The 14,986-nt window shown below is 34.3% G+C and overlaps 1 protein-coding gene across 50 annotated transcripts in view; it reads left to right on the forward strand.

The window, feature by feature from the left end:
- LOC145254714 (uncharacterized) overlaps positions 1-14,986 on the forward strand; it is a 269,962-nt gene that overhangs the window by 82,590 nt on the left and 172,386 nt on the right. For all 50 annotated transcript variants that reach the window (XR_013863794.1, XR_013863796.1, XR_013863795.1 and 47 more), the window contains exons 16-18: positions 492-578; positions 9,632-9,655; positions 11,497-11,526. Coding sequence is in view for 47 of the 50 variants with exons in the window: in XM_080113386.1 (XP_079969512.1) it covers positions 492-578; positions 9,632-9,655; positions 11,497-11,526 (141 nt within the window). In the remaining 3 variants the exon portion in view is untranslated. The remainder of the gene's footprint in view (positions 1-491; positions 579-9,631; positions 9,656-11,496; positions 11,527-14,986) is intronic.

The following is a 14,986-nucleotide window of genomic DNA, read 5'->3' on the forward strand; positions in this document are numbered from 1 at the left end:
CAAGGGTGCAGTCCACGATTTCATCTTTATCACAGATTATTTGACCAAGATGGGCCCCAAGAGAGTTCCTCACCCTCCCTATAGTCCAGACTTTGCTCCCTGTGGCTTTTGCTTATTCCCTAAGCCGAAGGAAGACCTTGAAGTCGATATGAGACAAGTGAGACGATGATGGTTTTCGAACGGGACAACAAATGCATTGCAACCGGTGGAGATTACTTCGAAAGGGATTAGAGTTAATGCGTTGTCTATCAATAACAGTTCCTATATGAAAAGGGTCTAAAAACCTATTGAAGACACATCGTACTTTACACACGTAATCATATGAGGAATTCCGGTTTGACATTTAATGCGATTTTTATAATCCTTTTCTTTTTCCTTGCCGTGACATCACTTAGCATACGACTCGACCATTTGCATACAGATACCATACCTACGTCTGCACCTTGTTACACAGGTATTTAATTATTTATCCGCGTGTTTTTTATATGCAGCAGGAAATCTGGGTAAACTATCCAGCCCAGTTGCAGCACCCGCAATCCAGTCGAACCCAAGTGCACAATTCTTTGAAGACCTAATTGGTAAGTGCGCGGATTATAGTTTTCACCCATTTTAAAATGCATCCAACTCTAGTACTACACTAATATTGTTTTGTTGTTTCAATCTTAGCTTTTGTGTACCGTTTTCGTTATGTATAGATGCACGCATACTTATTTAGCTTCAGATTGGCTGTTGTTATTTGTTCTTAAACAAGTTACACATACGCTCAGGTATAGTTCCTCAGGCACGTTTGGTCTGCATGAAGTCCACCTCGAATCTCATCAAAAACGATCCTTATCACTGTTTAATCTGCATGTGCTTGTTAACACACAAGATATTTTTTTAATCTCGACATGAACTGTAGACAAGCTCAGATTGCATATGAAGTCAGGGAAGGTATAGCACAGGTAATAAAAGATCAGCATCGAACCAATACTTCCTCTCTCATATTTTATTGTAGTTCGGCCTTTGCCGCGCCTCTCACTCATAATCAGAGAGGGTCAGAGGAAAACGGATCCTGATACCGGTTCCAAATGTATTGGCACAAGACCCTTTTCTTGTTCGCCAGCCACACATTCGTAAATAAAAATATTACATGTTCCAGCAATTCAAATATTTTGGTTTCAGATAATGCTTGAGGTGCCCATTAAATTTATGTATTGGATGCCTAAAAGTCTGTCCTTATTATATATATACAGAGATGTCCTTGGCCTGACGAAGCGATTCCCTTACTGGGTTTTCGCTGAAACATGTATTCCTATGTGTAGCCATTTGTTTGTATACTAAATTAACTTATTTTGGCTCTGTCTAAACATTGAACACTCTTTTGGTAGACACACTTAATAATTTCTACCAATAAAATATATATATATATATATATATATATATAATTATTTACTATAAGAATAATAAAGTGCCATACATACACTAGTGTTTCATCCTTTCGAAGTCATCAGTGCACAGTTTCACGAGTAACAGTAGTCGATAGAGTCGAGCCACGGCCACCGAGAGTAAAAAGAAGCCTGTTAACTAAAAAATGTCTGCAGGCAATGTAGGTAAGATTTGTCGGACTGTCAGTACTATATCAGGGCCATTCGAAAAAGATCAATAAAACATTTTTAAAAAGAAAAAGGAACACAGTTTGATTAATACTGAAACGGAACTTTATTCAATATAAAATATACATATTATCTATGTGAAAGTAAGTAATTTTAAAGTCATATACAATTTAATACTGATAAAAGTGAATTATGAATTATGGGAACAAAGAATTGCATAACATATTAAACACCAACGATGAATAATTTTAAAAGTGAAAACAAACGATAAATAATTTTAAGAATGAAAACAAACGATAAAATACAAAATTTGAAATAAAACAAATAATTTAAATACAAACAAACAAACAAACGTTACTACTGCAGAAATATTTTTTAAATTTAATTGAGAGAAAAATCATATGGGTTAAATGTTACTTTTTGGAACTTTGGAGATTATTCGGACTAATATTCTCATCTTGCGTGTTTATTTCACAACGTTTTATCATCGAATCTTGACGGCCTCTTTATTACATCCTCAGGCCGAAAATGATGCTCACATTCCTAAAAACATAATTAAAGAAAACATTCATACCATAATGTAAACTATTGTTAAAATATCAGAAAAGACAGTAAACAAACATTTACAATAATAATAATCACAGTGTAGTATCTGTTCTGATGCTGCCCTTCATTTGTTCTGTCCTCGGTCAGTGGAGGAGAAATCCTTCATGACTGACACAATTTTTATTTTATTTTTTCCTATCCAGAGTGCCCCTTTTTGGGGAGCTAGATTTTCCACATTAAAAACCGACCTTGTGTCTTACTGTGCCCTCGTGGGGAGGCAAGTAAATAAATTTAAAAAACAATATTTTTGACAATTATTCTCATGTAAAAATTATTTGTTTATAATTTTAAAAAGAAACAATCAATTTTAATATATAACGCTCAGTCACTGGTAATTTCATTAACAGTCGCGTGGTGAATAATTTTCAAACCGACTTCAGAAAAAAAATATAGAACTTCAAAATAATTTGGAAATACTGAATGAAAGGTTTTATTTATAATTAAAAAGACACTTTGACAATTATTTTCATGTAAAAATTTTTTGTTTATAATTTTAAAAAGAAACAATCAATTTTAATATACAACGCTCAGTCACGGCTAACTTCATTAATAGCTGCGTGGTAAATAATTTTCAAACTGTCTTTAGAAAAAAATATAGAACTTCAAATTAATTTGGAAATACTCAATAAAAGGTTTTATTCATTACTAAAAAGACATTTTTGACAATTATTCTGATGTAAAAATTATTTGTTTATAATTTTCAAAACTAAAACAAAATTAAATTAAATTTTCAACCTTCCTGATAGACTTTTTAGCCTTATAAGAAAATAAACAGTTCAAAATATCAACATAATATTTAATGTATGTAATGTATTGTTTCTTTAATTTATATTAACAATGTTATCAAACGTTATGAAAGTACTTTAATTCATATTAACAATGTTATTTTTTTTTTACAAAGGCATCACTACATTATCAAGGCCCAGAGGCCACTCAAGGATAAGGGTTAAAGAGTGTACAGTAGAAATTGGTCAATATAGTAATCATTAGTAATGAAAATTTGGTAAATTTAATAACTTATATGGAACGGCTCATCAAGAACTTATTTACTTTAGACTTGAACACAACCATATTGTAGTCAGCCGGAAAGCAGGAAAACGGAAGACAATTCCACAGGCGTGCAGTTCTAAGAAAGAAGCTTTGTTCATGGAATCTACGTTTAGGTTTAGGCACAGATAAAGAGTGCGGGAAATTATTGATAGTGTTTCTAGCTAGACGAGTGTTTCTTGTGAAAGTTTGGCGAGGGGGGACCATAGATTGAAGCTCAGTTGAACACTTTCCATGAAAATAACGATACATCAGAGACAAACTCGCAACATCTCTTCTGTGAGATAGAGGTTGCAAGGAGGAGAAAAGGACATCTCCTACGAGGCTACGAAGTCTATTTTGAACTCTATCAAGGCAGGACAAGTCCTTTCTAGCAGCTCCTGCCCAGATGTGGCAACAGTATTCCATCCTTGGACGTACCTGGCTCTTATATAGGTAGAGAATAGCATCAGCAGTGATATATCTACTGGATCGATAGAAAGATCCCACCATTTTTCCACGGCCTTGGCAACAGATTTGATATACGTGTTCCATTTAAGATCAGGAGTAATGGTCAAGCCCAGAAGCTTGTCAAAACTTGAGGCCTCCTGAAGACGAGAGCCATTCATTTCAATTGATGACAAATGTGAATTAGAATGTTGATGATGTAAAGAGAGAAGCTTGGTTTTAGATGCATTAAAAGTAACCAGCCACTCCTTTCCCCATTGTACTACGTGCTCAAGATCAGAGGAGAGAGAATTGGAGAGAACTTGGTCGTTTACTGTCTTAGATGTGGTACCATAAATGGTAGTGTCTTCAGCATAAATGTCTACAAATGATGTAAGGATATGATTTGAAAGATCATTAATGTAGATCAGGAAAAGAGTTGGGCCCAGGATGGATCCCTGAGGGACACCGGCATTAATACTGTGAGCTTCTTATTTTTGCCCCTCAACTACTACTCTTATGAACCTATCAGAAAGAAATGATTTAATAATTGAGAAGACTTTTCCAGCTATACCATAGCTAGCGATCTTATGAAGTAAACCTTTATGCCATACCCTATCAAAGGCTTTAGATATGTCAAGAGCAATTGCCCTAGAAAGATTGCCACCGTCGAGAGATTTGCTAATCCTATGCGATATAACTGTAAGGACATCTGCTGTAGATCTAGCAGAACGGAAACCATATTGAGTGTCACTAAGAAGGTTATTTTTGTTGAGATGTTTGATTACTTCTGTATTTAACACAGATTCTAGCAACTTACTCATGACGCACAGGAGACTTATTGGCCTGTACTGAGAGGGGGATGAGCGATCACCTGAATTCTTAAATACAGGGCATACTGATGAGATTTTCCAGGGAGATGGGAAACTATTCTCCTTAAGACAACGTTTAAACAGTTTTGTAAGTATGGGCGCTAATTCAGGTTGAAGTTTTTTGAGTACTATAATTGGAATACCATCAGGGCCAGTTGCTTTACTCGAATCAAGGTTTTTGATTAGCTTCGCAACATCACGTACAGATATACGTATATCACATAGCGTGTTTTCTGATACAGGAGGAAATATTGGGGGTTGGCGGTCTTGGTCGCAAAGGGTAGAATTAGCTGCAAAGTTCTTGACAAAGAGTTTGGCTTTGTCTGATGCTGACGAGATTACCTCAGGTCCATTGATAATAGTTGGGATGGAGCACACACTTCTGTTCAGGATTCTGTTTGCTATTTGCCAAAACTGGTGGGAACCAAGCCGCTGCTCAGCTACTTTGGACTTAACAGATTGAGCATACAACACTCTTGCGTTCCTTATTACTTTCTTACAATGGTTGCTGGCAGTCCTGAAAACGGCTTTAGTTTCCATACATCTATTACGTTTGAAGCAGTGGAAAAAGTGATTTCTGTGCGCAATAGCAGCAGCACATTCTGGAGAGAACCATGGCTGGCTGTTAGGTTTTTGCTGAAACTTTTTAGAGGGTATGAAATGGTCAATACCTACAATTAACCATTCAGTTAGGTCTAATACTATAGAGGACACATCCTTTTTAAACATGGAATGCAGAGGTAGATCAGATATAAATGCACGGAAGCTATCCCAGTCAGCCTTAGTGTATCGATATACTGTACGATGAAGAGGTACGTCTGGGGACTTATTACATTTCATTTTTATCTTAATTGATACAACAGAGTGGTCGGAAGATCCAAGAGGCGACAGAACAGAAACTGAACATAGTTCAGGGCAAGTTGTGAGAAAAAGGTCTAGTAGGCTCGCATACTGGCCGTCATTATCGGGCACACGGGTAGGTTCCTGAACAATCTGAGTGAGGTCATAGCCAATGGAGAAATCATGACAGAACCTCCCCTCATCATCGGTCTTGTTTGAGTGGGTCAACCATTCGACGTTGTGAACATTGAAGTCTCCACATACGTGAATGTTAGCTGAAGGATAAGTAGAAAGGACTTGGTCAATTTTCTCAGATATGCTTTGAAAGATAGTAACTCCGCTGTTGTGGTGGCGATAGAGAGTAAATATAAATGCAGTAGTGTGAGCTAAAGCAACCCGGAAGCACATATAGGGTAAGTTAGGATCTTCCCTGGAGATGTCCCTCCCACATGGAAAGCTATCTTTAATATAGGCACATATTCCATGCCCATGGCGATCTTGGGGGTCAGATTTAGAAGTTAAGTTAGAGTATCCTGAAATTGCAAACTCATCTAGGGAAATAGCCTGTCCAATGCCAGTTTCACTTAAAAATAAAAGGTCTGGTTTAGTCTCCTGTAATTGGGTTTCAACCTCTGGAAGGTTAGAACGAAGAGCCCTTGTGTGGGAGAAGGAGACATGGTAGTAGGGGTCTACGTTGGAAGTTTGAGAACCGGGTTTAATCGTGTATTTTTTCTTGAAACTTGTCATGATGAAATTTTGGAATTTGTGGACTAGGTCGAGAGATTTACTTAGAGCAGGACAGAGAGGGGAAATTAAGAGAGAAAAAGAAACGAAGATTTTTTTCTTTTATTTGTATCATGTTATCAAACGTTAAAAAAGTACTTGAATACAGTTCTAATTAAATTCACGTTTAATTATAAACAAATAGCATTACTTACTTTACTATAGTTGGATGGAATAAACATTTTCCCTTCTAATGGTACCTATCCAAATTGAGAAAATTTAGGAAAAGAAAATGTATGTACTTTGGGCCCTTTTTGATAATTTCCCCGGTAATTTGGAACAACGCAAGAATACACCATGTTAGCAAACTGAAAACTAAAGGAAACTGCTGTTGATAGCCTAGATCATATATCTACAACTTAATCTGATAATGACGTCACGCTGTCATGTGCATCGGCCTTCTTTACTCTCGGTAGCCACGGTCGAGCCCGGCGACAGAAGCTATCACTGGCTTCATTAATAAGGACCTAATCCATTACGCTACCGTTACCCGCGAAGAAATGCTGTTGAATTTTTAAACATTTGTTTTTCAAATGCCTTTTAACGTCTACCAGAGTGATATAGACATTACTTTAATTCAACTGGAAGTGCTCAACGATAAGAAATTAGTGTTTGTATATATATATATATATATATATATATATATATATATATATATATATATATGTATATATATATTACACATACACGAACACATATATGTGTGTGTGTGTTTATATCCATATATATATATATATATATATATATATATATATATATATGATTACTTCATTCAATCACATAAATTAATGTACGAAGATATAATTTATGCCTAAATTTGTCAGTATTTGCTCAATACATATATAGAGCTTACTACTTAATTTTATATATATATATATATATATATATATATATATATATATATATAATTATGCTTTACAACAGGAATCTTTTACCAAAGCAAAGTTTATCAAGATAAATAAATCTCAGCATTATTAGGAGAAAACACATATATTAAAGATAAATAATAAAAGTTACGTATAACTTTATTATATCATCAGAACAATAATGAAAAGAATTACGTTTAGAAAACCCTTCTTTAGGTCATGGCGTATGATATTATTACCAGCATATATACTTCTCCTCCAATTGACCCTAGATATTGTTTTTATCATATTATCCTTTTTCTCTATTCTCGTTTCATATCTAAATTTAATTATTTCAGTTTTTCTATATTTGCATTTTGTATAATTATGGCCATTCTACACTTCTGGTGAGAAGAATTTAGGTTTGAAATGCCATGTCCTAAAGAGGTTTATTATAATTTTTTTCCCGTTTAATTTTCCTTATTACTCTGATAATATTATACAGATGTATACAACATTTATTTCTTATATATATATATATATATATATATATATATATATATATATATATATATATTATAGATTTTGAATCTCGCTAGATTCAGCCGCTCTGATGAGCCGTAAATGAAGAAACACGTGTCAGTGGATAATTATATTAAAAAAATAATATATATGCCGCTCCCCATTTAGGGGGTACAAAATTGTTCAAAGGAAAAGTTATTTACAACTTACATTTAGGTAGAAATGCGCCTTCGTATAAATATTTGAGTTCATTCAAAAAGTAAAACATCGCTAACAAAATAGAAACGCGGTGTATTTAGTAGCCGTGAGAGGTAGAGGTTTAGGGTTCTTATCGGTGGATGATTATATATTAAAAATTATATATAGACATAATGTAATTTATTTTATATATATATATATATATATATATATATATATATATATATATATATAAAATAAATTACATTATGTCTCGGCAGCCGTGTCAAATGCATATCTTACTTTTCTTTTATTATTATTGGAATTTTTCCCCTTTTCCTTGTACATATTTGTGCATTATTCGATGGAATTCGGCCTTTTGGATTATTTTGGAGCATCTTCCAATTAAGTGATTTCCTTGGACTTTATTTGTGCGAATGTAAATTTAATTAATTTTCTTGGATTAAAATTTTTGATTTTACCGACATTGGATAATTTACCTTTCACCAGACTATCCATTCACGTGAAATCACCTTTTTCTTCACCATATTACCTCTGCTTCACTTTTTGTTATTAAGTAAGATGTTTGACTTAATTGTAGTTTCATCAAATACTTTTGGATGCAAAATCCAATCCTGCATTTTGCTAATTCCTATCCTCTCATGAGAAGGAAAGTATTTCTTCTAAACTCCGCGGAGTACGGACTATCCACTTATCAAGTGTTTCCTTTTCAAATTTAATATGTTTTTAACTCTTTTTCAAAGTGTTTTTTTAACATGTTTTATAAACTGTTTGCTCTTATTTGGTTTTATCGAGCTCTTACATCTGGTTGAGATTACTTTATAATTATTAATTCTTTAATATTTATAATATATATATATATATATATATATATATATATATATATATATATATATATATATATATATATATATATACTGGCAACAATCTGACGTTTCCTGGAATTGAATAGAAATCAACGAGTGTTTCACACCATGTTTTATTGTCATTGAAATCGCCCATTTTTTAATTGAATTGATTGATTACCTGCTCAAAGATCCATCATGCTGCACCGGAAGGAAATTTCGCACCTCTTTCCGCAATTATTTAGTATATCATATATTGTAATCTACATTGCACAATAGAGAATCTATTATTAATCTTATGAAATTATTTTTTATATAATTGCTTGAATTTAAGTTTACAGTTTAAAAATTTGTAATGTAAATTACAAAAAAAAATGATGGTCTTCAAAATTTGTGTGACCACCTGTTCATATATATATATATATATATATATATATATATATATATATATATATATATATATATATATATATATAATTTTGTTATTTTTTATTTTTTATTGAGCCCATAAATTAAAAAAATTAAAAAATTAAAAAAATTAAAAAATTAAAAAAAAAAAATTTTTAACTAAAAATTAAAAAAATTAAAGAAATTAAAACATTAAAAAAATTAAAAATTAAAAAATTAAAAAATTAAAAAAATTAAAAAATTATATACCGCTCTATTAACATATCGAGCACTTTTATCGTTTTTTTTACCTTATTTCTCTTGAAAAGAAATATATATATATATATATATATATATAATCTAAAGAAACCAATGAAATTTAACGTAGATATACTCTTTTTTTCTTTTTATATAAGCGACAATACACTGCTACACAGTCCTGAGCATGTTTCGGTCAACCAGTTACTAGCAATTAGAGACATATTCAGGGCATTCAGCTTGTAGCTAAGCAAACTTCACAATGAAAATACCAGGTGTAACAGTGGAATTATTTTATATTTTTATATTTAAGATACGTGAAATAAATTGGAGAATGAAATATTTTTCTTTTTTCGATGTGATAAATAAATTTCTACAAAATATTTTCTTTCCTTTTTTTACTTCAGGTTCAGCTCTGCACAACATAGAAAGTAAGTAACAATTTTTTTGCCGATGTATCGATGTGTTTAATTATCGATTGAAATTACTACTGTAACAGGGTTCATATGAGAACGTATAAAATATAAGCAACAGCCGGAGGATGGATGGCAAGTGATCGTATTAATAGCAGGAGCAGCGTTTGAACGCGTATGCAAATTAGCAAATGTGCTCGGACTTGCGTCTGCAGGAAAAAGGAAAAAAAGCACACAACGTTTTTGAGAAGAAACAAAGTCGGCGCCAATAGAAACGGAGGTGTAAAGTTATGGCAAGAATGGGCTGGCTGTGGCGAGCGTGCGGTCGGTGGAAAGAGAAACGCGAACCAATTGGAATGAACATGTGGCAGTGAGAGCCTTTTTAAGTTGTAATGGTAATAAATTCTTTTGTTAAAAAAAGAAAAAATGCCGACCCAAATTTTTATTTATCAATTTTTGTTTGGTTGTTTCTGCAATGTTACAACATTATATTAACACAGTTTGGCACTCTTATTTATATACTATTTTTTTGATACCTGTTTTGGTTTAAAAAATGGGTCCTTCAAATATATTTACAATTTTGCTAAAGAAAATTTTGACAACTTCTTCAAAGAAATAACTGGATCTGTAAAGTGTATATTTGTTCTTTATATCTAGTGGCGTCCTGTCTTGTTCTGACCAGTTTCTATTAACAAAAATTATACTTGCATGTTCTATTTAAAGTAGCTATGATATTTCATTATTTTACCGATGGTCAAGTGCATCTTGAATGTTTTTAAAATCTTTATAGATAACAATAACTTTTGCTCTCTCTCTCTAATTTAATTCACTCTGAAAACGAGCCTATAATTCATAGTTTGTAAAATTCTTTAGGTTTCTATGTGCCATATGAATCTAAATCATATTTAATATCCCATCTTGGTCTAACATTGTCCGCGGACCAACACGTTGTAACCCCAGTCGCAAACACAGACAAAAAATAAAAAAAGAACTTCAACTCACTTTCTTTGTTATGCAACGACGTGTATTTCTTCATTCTCCTGCCACGCGTGTCTCTTCTGTAACGATTTTAACACCCCGCATGTGAGCGTTTTCTCGGACTTGCTCTCGAATGTCATCCACATCTCTAAAGTGATCTCGAAAGTTCTCTAACGTCATCTTCTTTTTTAAAGTCTTTATTATTTCTATTTGTGGCGTCATTTTGTATGCATTAGCATACGCATGCCCGCGTTATGTTACACTGATTTTAAGTAAAGGCCACCAAAATGGGTGTGTAATCCTTTAAACAATTGATAATCAGAAGAATTTTGGTGAGGAAAATATGAAGTCCGGGGCAAGTTTTTCCAACCTAATTAATCTAGGAAATCTTTGGTTAGTAGTGGTGTATAAAGACGAACATTATCTCTTTCTGTTGACTAAAGATTGTTGTTTTCAGATCTTTATGTGTGAGAACATTGTAGAATATTAGAATTATTGTTTAATAATCAAAAATAAAAAGTTATAAATTAATCATGGTGATATATTTAAGTTATAACAATATACAGTGGTTTAAAATGTTCCTTCTACAAATCAGCAAAACATATATACCGTATAAAGGGTTGTGAATTAATCTATCATAAAACTGATGGGTAAAGTTTACTTTTAGAAAAACAGCGCCAAAATTTGTATTTCATGTACATTAGGGTTTGTAGCACACACCTTGCGTATATCTATAACGTATTTTAGAGTTGGGTAACAGAGAGTTGTTTGTAAAATTTAGTTTTAGAGATCATGGCCATAGTGTCACGTTTATTTGTATAGATTTTAAGTGCTCTACCTTTAATTATTAGCTACAACTTTACTCTTTTTTCTATTTGCAGATGGATTATACACACGCTTGACAGACAGAGGTAAGACATTCGTTTACTACATGGAATGACACCGTTCAGCGCACTTTTCCTTGCCTTGTAAGAGCAAAAAAAAAAAAAAAGCAACAAAAAAAGAAGTTCGTAGTCGAGTCAGCCCCTTCACATGAAGAGACATTCTTAGTCTTTCTCAAGTATTACTCTATTTTAATAATTGCAAATACGCCATTGAAATCTATCAGGATCGTTGTTGCTTTTTTTTGTTGCAGACCGAGGCTTACATAATACAAGATATGTACAGCGCGTCGGCCATGGCGATGCTCTTTTTTCCCCCTGCACCCTTTTTCACGCAGAATAGACGATGCGAGCCTGTTTCTGCTCTATCGTTATTTTATGACAAATGCTCGCCTGCGTTTCAATCTATGAACCCCTTGTCAAACATTCACAAAAACACTTGACTAGCTACAACCACTATCAACAATGTACCACACTCTCTATCAGTGCCTAAATCTAAACGCAGATTCCATGAACGAAGATTTTTCCATAGAACTGTCCGCATGTGGAATACTGTTCCTCCAGCTTGCTTTCCGGTCGATTACAATATGGGAGCTTTCAAGTCCAATATAAACAAGTTCTTGTTGAACCGTTCCCCTTAAATAAGCAACATTCTACCCAATCTACACCATTAATGATACTCTTGAGTACTATTTGGTTTATTTAAGTCCTCTTAAATAAACCAAATGCTACTCAATCTAAGCCATTAAAGATTACTACAATCATTAACATTTATCCTAAGCAATTGATAAGTGGTGACTCCCTGGAAAAAAATAAACAACCATGAGTACTAAGACACATAATGTTATACGGAGCTTACGTGAGGAGTCATTCAGGAATCCTTATACCGAAACGGCATTCACCGTAGGCAGGTTAATCCAGCTTTATTTGGAAGATGAATTTTCATAGGAATATCAAATTCAGAAGCGGTTCACACTCGCTTTATTATCCCAGCCAGGGAATATGATAAGGTTAAATTTTTGCAGGGATATAAAATCTTAGATGTTTGACGAAGTTCGGTTTCTGCTTTCCTTGCAGGAAACTGATTAATCCCTTCTACAATTGCCAATCACCGTCTGGTACTGGCCAAGCTCAGCGGTGTTTTACATCGTGTCAACATGTTTATATTTAATCTTTTTTTTTTACACAGTGATCACCACTTATCAAGGCCCGGAAGCCACTCAGGGATAAGGGTTATTGCAAGTACATTACGTTAGTGAGGAGATTTGCTGAAATGTTTACTTAAGGGGGCGGTTCATTAGGAATTTGTTAACGTTGGACTTGAAGACATCCAAGTTGTAGTCCGGAGGGAAGCAGGCAGACGGAACAGAGTTCCACAGGCGTGTAGTTCTAAGAAAGAAGCTTTGTTCATGGAATCTGCGTTTTGATTTAGGCACAGATATAGAGTGGGGGAATTTTTTCACAGTGGATTCAGCTAGACGGGTGTTTTTCGTGAAAGATTGGCGAGGGGGGACCATAGATTGGAGTTCAGACGAGCATCTGCCGTGGAAATAACGATAAAACAAGGACAGGCTCGCAACGTCTCTTCTGTGGGAGAGAGGTTTCAGGGTAGAGAAAAGGGCATCCCCCACTAAGCCACGAAGTCTATTTTGTACTCTGTCAAGGCAGGATAGGCTGTTTTTTGCAGCTCCTGCCCAGATATAGCAACAGTATTCCATCCTTGGACGTACTTGGCTTTTATATAGATAGAGAATTGCATCCGTAGTGAGATATCTTCTGGAGCGGTAGAAGGACCCCACCATCTTTCCAGCGACCATGACAACAGAATTGATGTACGTGTTACTCAGTTTTGCACTCTAACAACCATATCTGGGCAGGAGCGGCCAAAAACAGCCTATCATGCCTTGACAGAGTACAAAATAGACATCGTGGCTTAGTGGGGGATGCCCTTTTCTCTACTCTGCAACCTCTCTCCCACAGAAGAGACGTTGCGAGCCTATACTTGTTTTATCGTTATTTTAATGGCAGGTGCTCGTCTGAACTCCAATCTCTGGTCCCCCCTCGCCAATCTTTCACGAAAAACACCCGTCTAGATGAATCCACTGTAAAAAATTTCCCCCACTCTATATCTGGGCCTAAATTAAAACGCGGATTCCATGAACAAAGCTTCTTTCTTAGAACTGCACGCCTGTGGAACTCTGTTCCGTCTGCCTGCTTCCCACAGGACTACAACTTGGATGTCTTCAAGTCCAATGTTAACAAATTCCTAATGAACCGCCCCCTTAAGTAAACACTTCATCAAATCTCCACACTAACGTAATGTACTTGCAATAACCCTTACCCCTGACTGGCTTACGGGCCTTGATAAGTGGTGATCACTGTGTAAAAAAAAAACTGACTTCGAACTAAATTCTATCCAATAATACAAAGCTCGCGTGCGTATCGACCCGTTTGTGACGTCCACCTACATGCATCACCTGATATTCCCAAATGCTTACCTATTGATACTGACCAGGTTCAACGTGCTTAACTTCAGCGATATCATAAGAATCGGTGTGTCAATGTGTTTATGCTGAGTAATTGATAGCATAATTCTGAGCGGCTTCGAAATAGACATTCTCCAATGCTACGGAGATGGCACGCGTTGCGACTCCTTTCACTATCAATCGCTCTACTCCCACGTTGCGTATCCACATTATTGCTGCAATTTATCAGCAAAATAACATCTTGAATAAATCTGTTAGAATCTAACATAACTTACTCGCTATGCGCTCTTTAAATATAAACCATTCAGTTTGAGTACGTCATTTCACCCCTAAACTTGGAAATTCAATATCGTTATCATTATTACATTAAATGGTAATGAAACCCGTTTAAGTTCAATATGTAGTTAGCATATATATATATATATATATATATATATATATATATATATATATATATATATATATATATACTAGTAATTTAATGTTCACTGTATGTTATGACTAGGGATATGACAACAGCATATTCTTTTCATTATCTTGACTCTCAAGTGTGTATCCGTTGATATCTTATATGCTTTTATATAGAGTGATGTGGTTCCCAGTTGATTAACTGTGTCTTACTATGTCAGATATATACTCGAGAGTCAAAACAATGAAAATAATATGCTGTTGTCATAGCGCTAGTTTTCGCCTCCTATCATTCTTTTAAGAAAGTGTATAATTTATAATCTGGAAACCGCGAAATATGTACGTACGTAAGAGTTACTACGGTATTAATAATAATTAGCGAACCCTATGGAAATTCCACAGTGGCGTCTTCCGTGTGTAATATATATTGCTGCTGGGAATGCTGTGGATGTTCAGCGTGAATTGAGACCCATTTTAGCCATTTTCTTTTTTACACTAGAAAGTCTTTACCTAAGTAATCTGGTTAATGTAGTGTCAGAATATATCTGGTTATTACAATATATACTAAATACCTTTATAAAAGTCAGTAACATATC

The sequence above is a fragment of the Euprymna scolopes genome, chromosome 30 (genome assembly GCF_053919585.1).
Source record: "Euprymna scolopes isolate OS-2025 chromosome 30, ASM5391958v1, whole genome shotgun sequence".
Lineage (NCBI taxonomy): Eukaryota > Metazoa > Mollusca > Cephalopoda > Sepiida > Sepiolidae > Euprymna > Euprymna scolopes.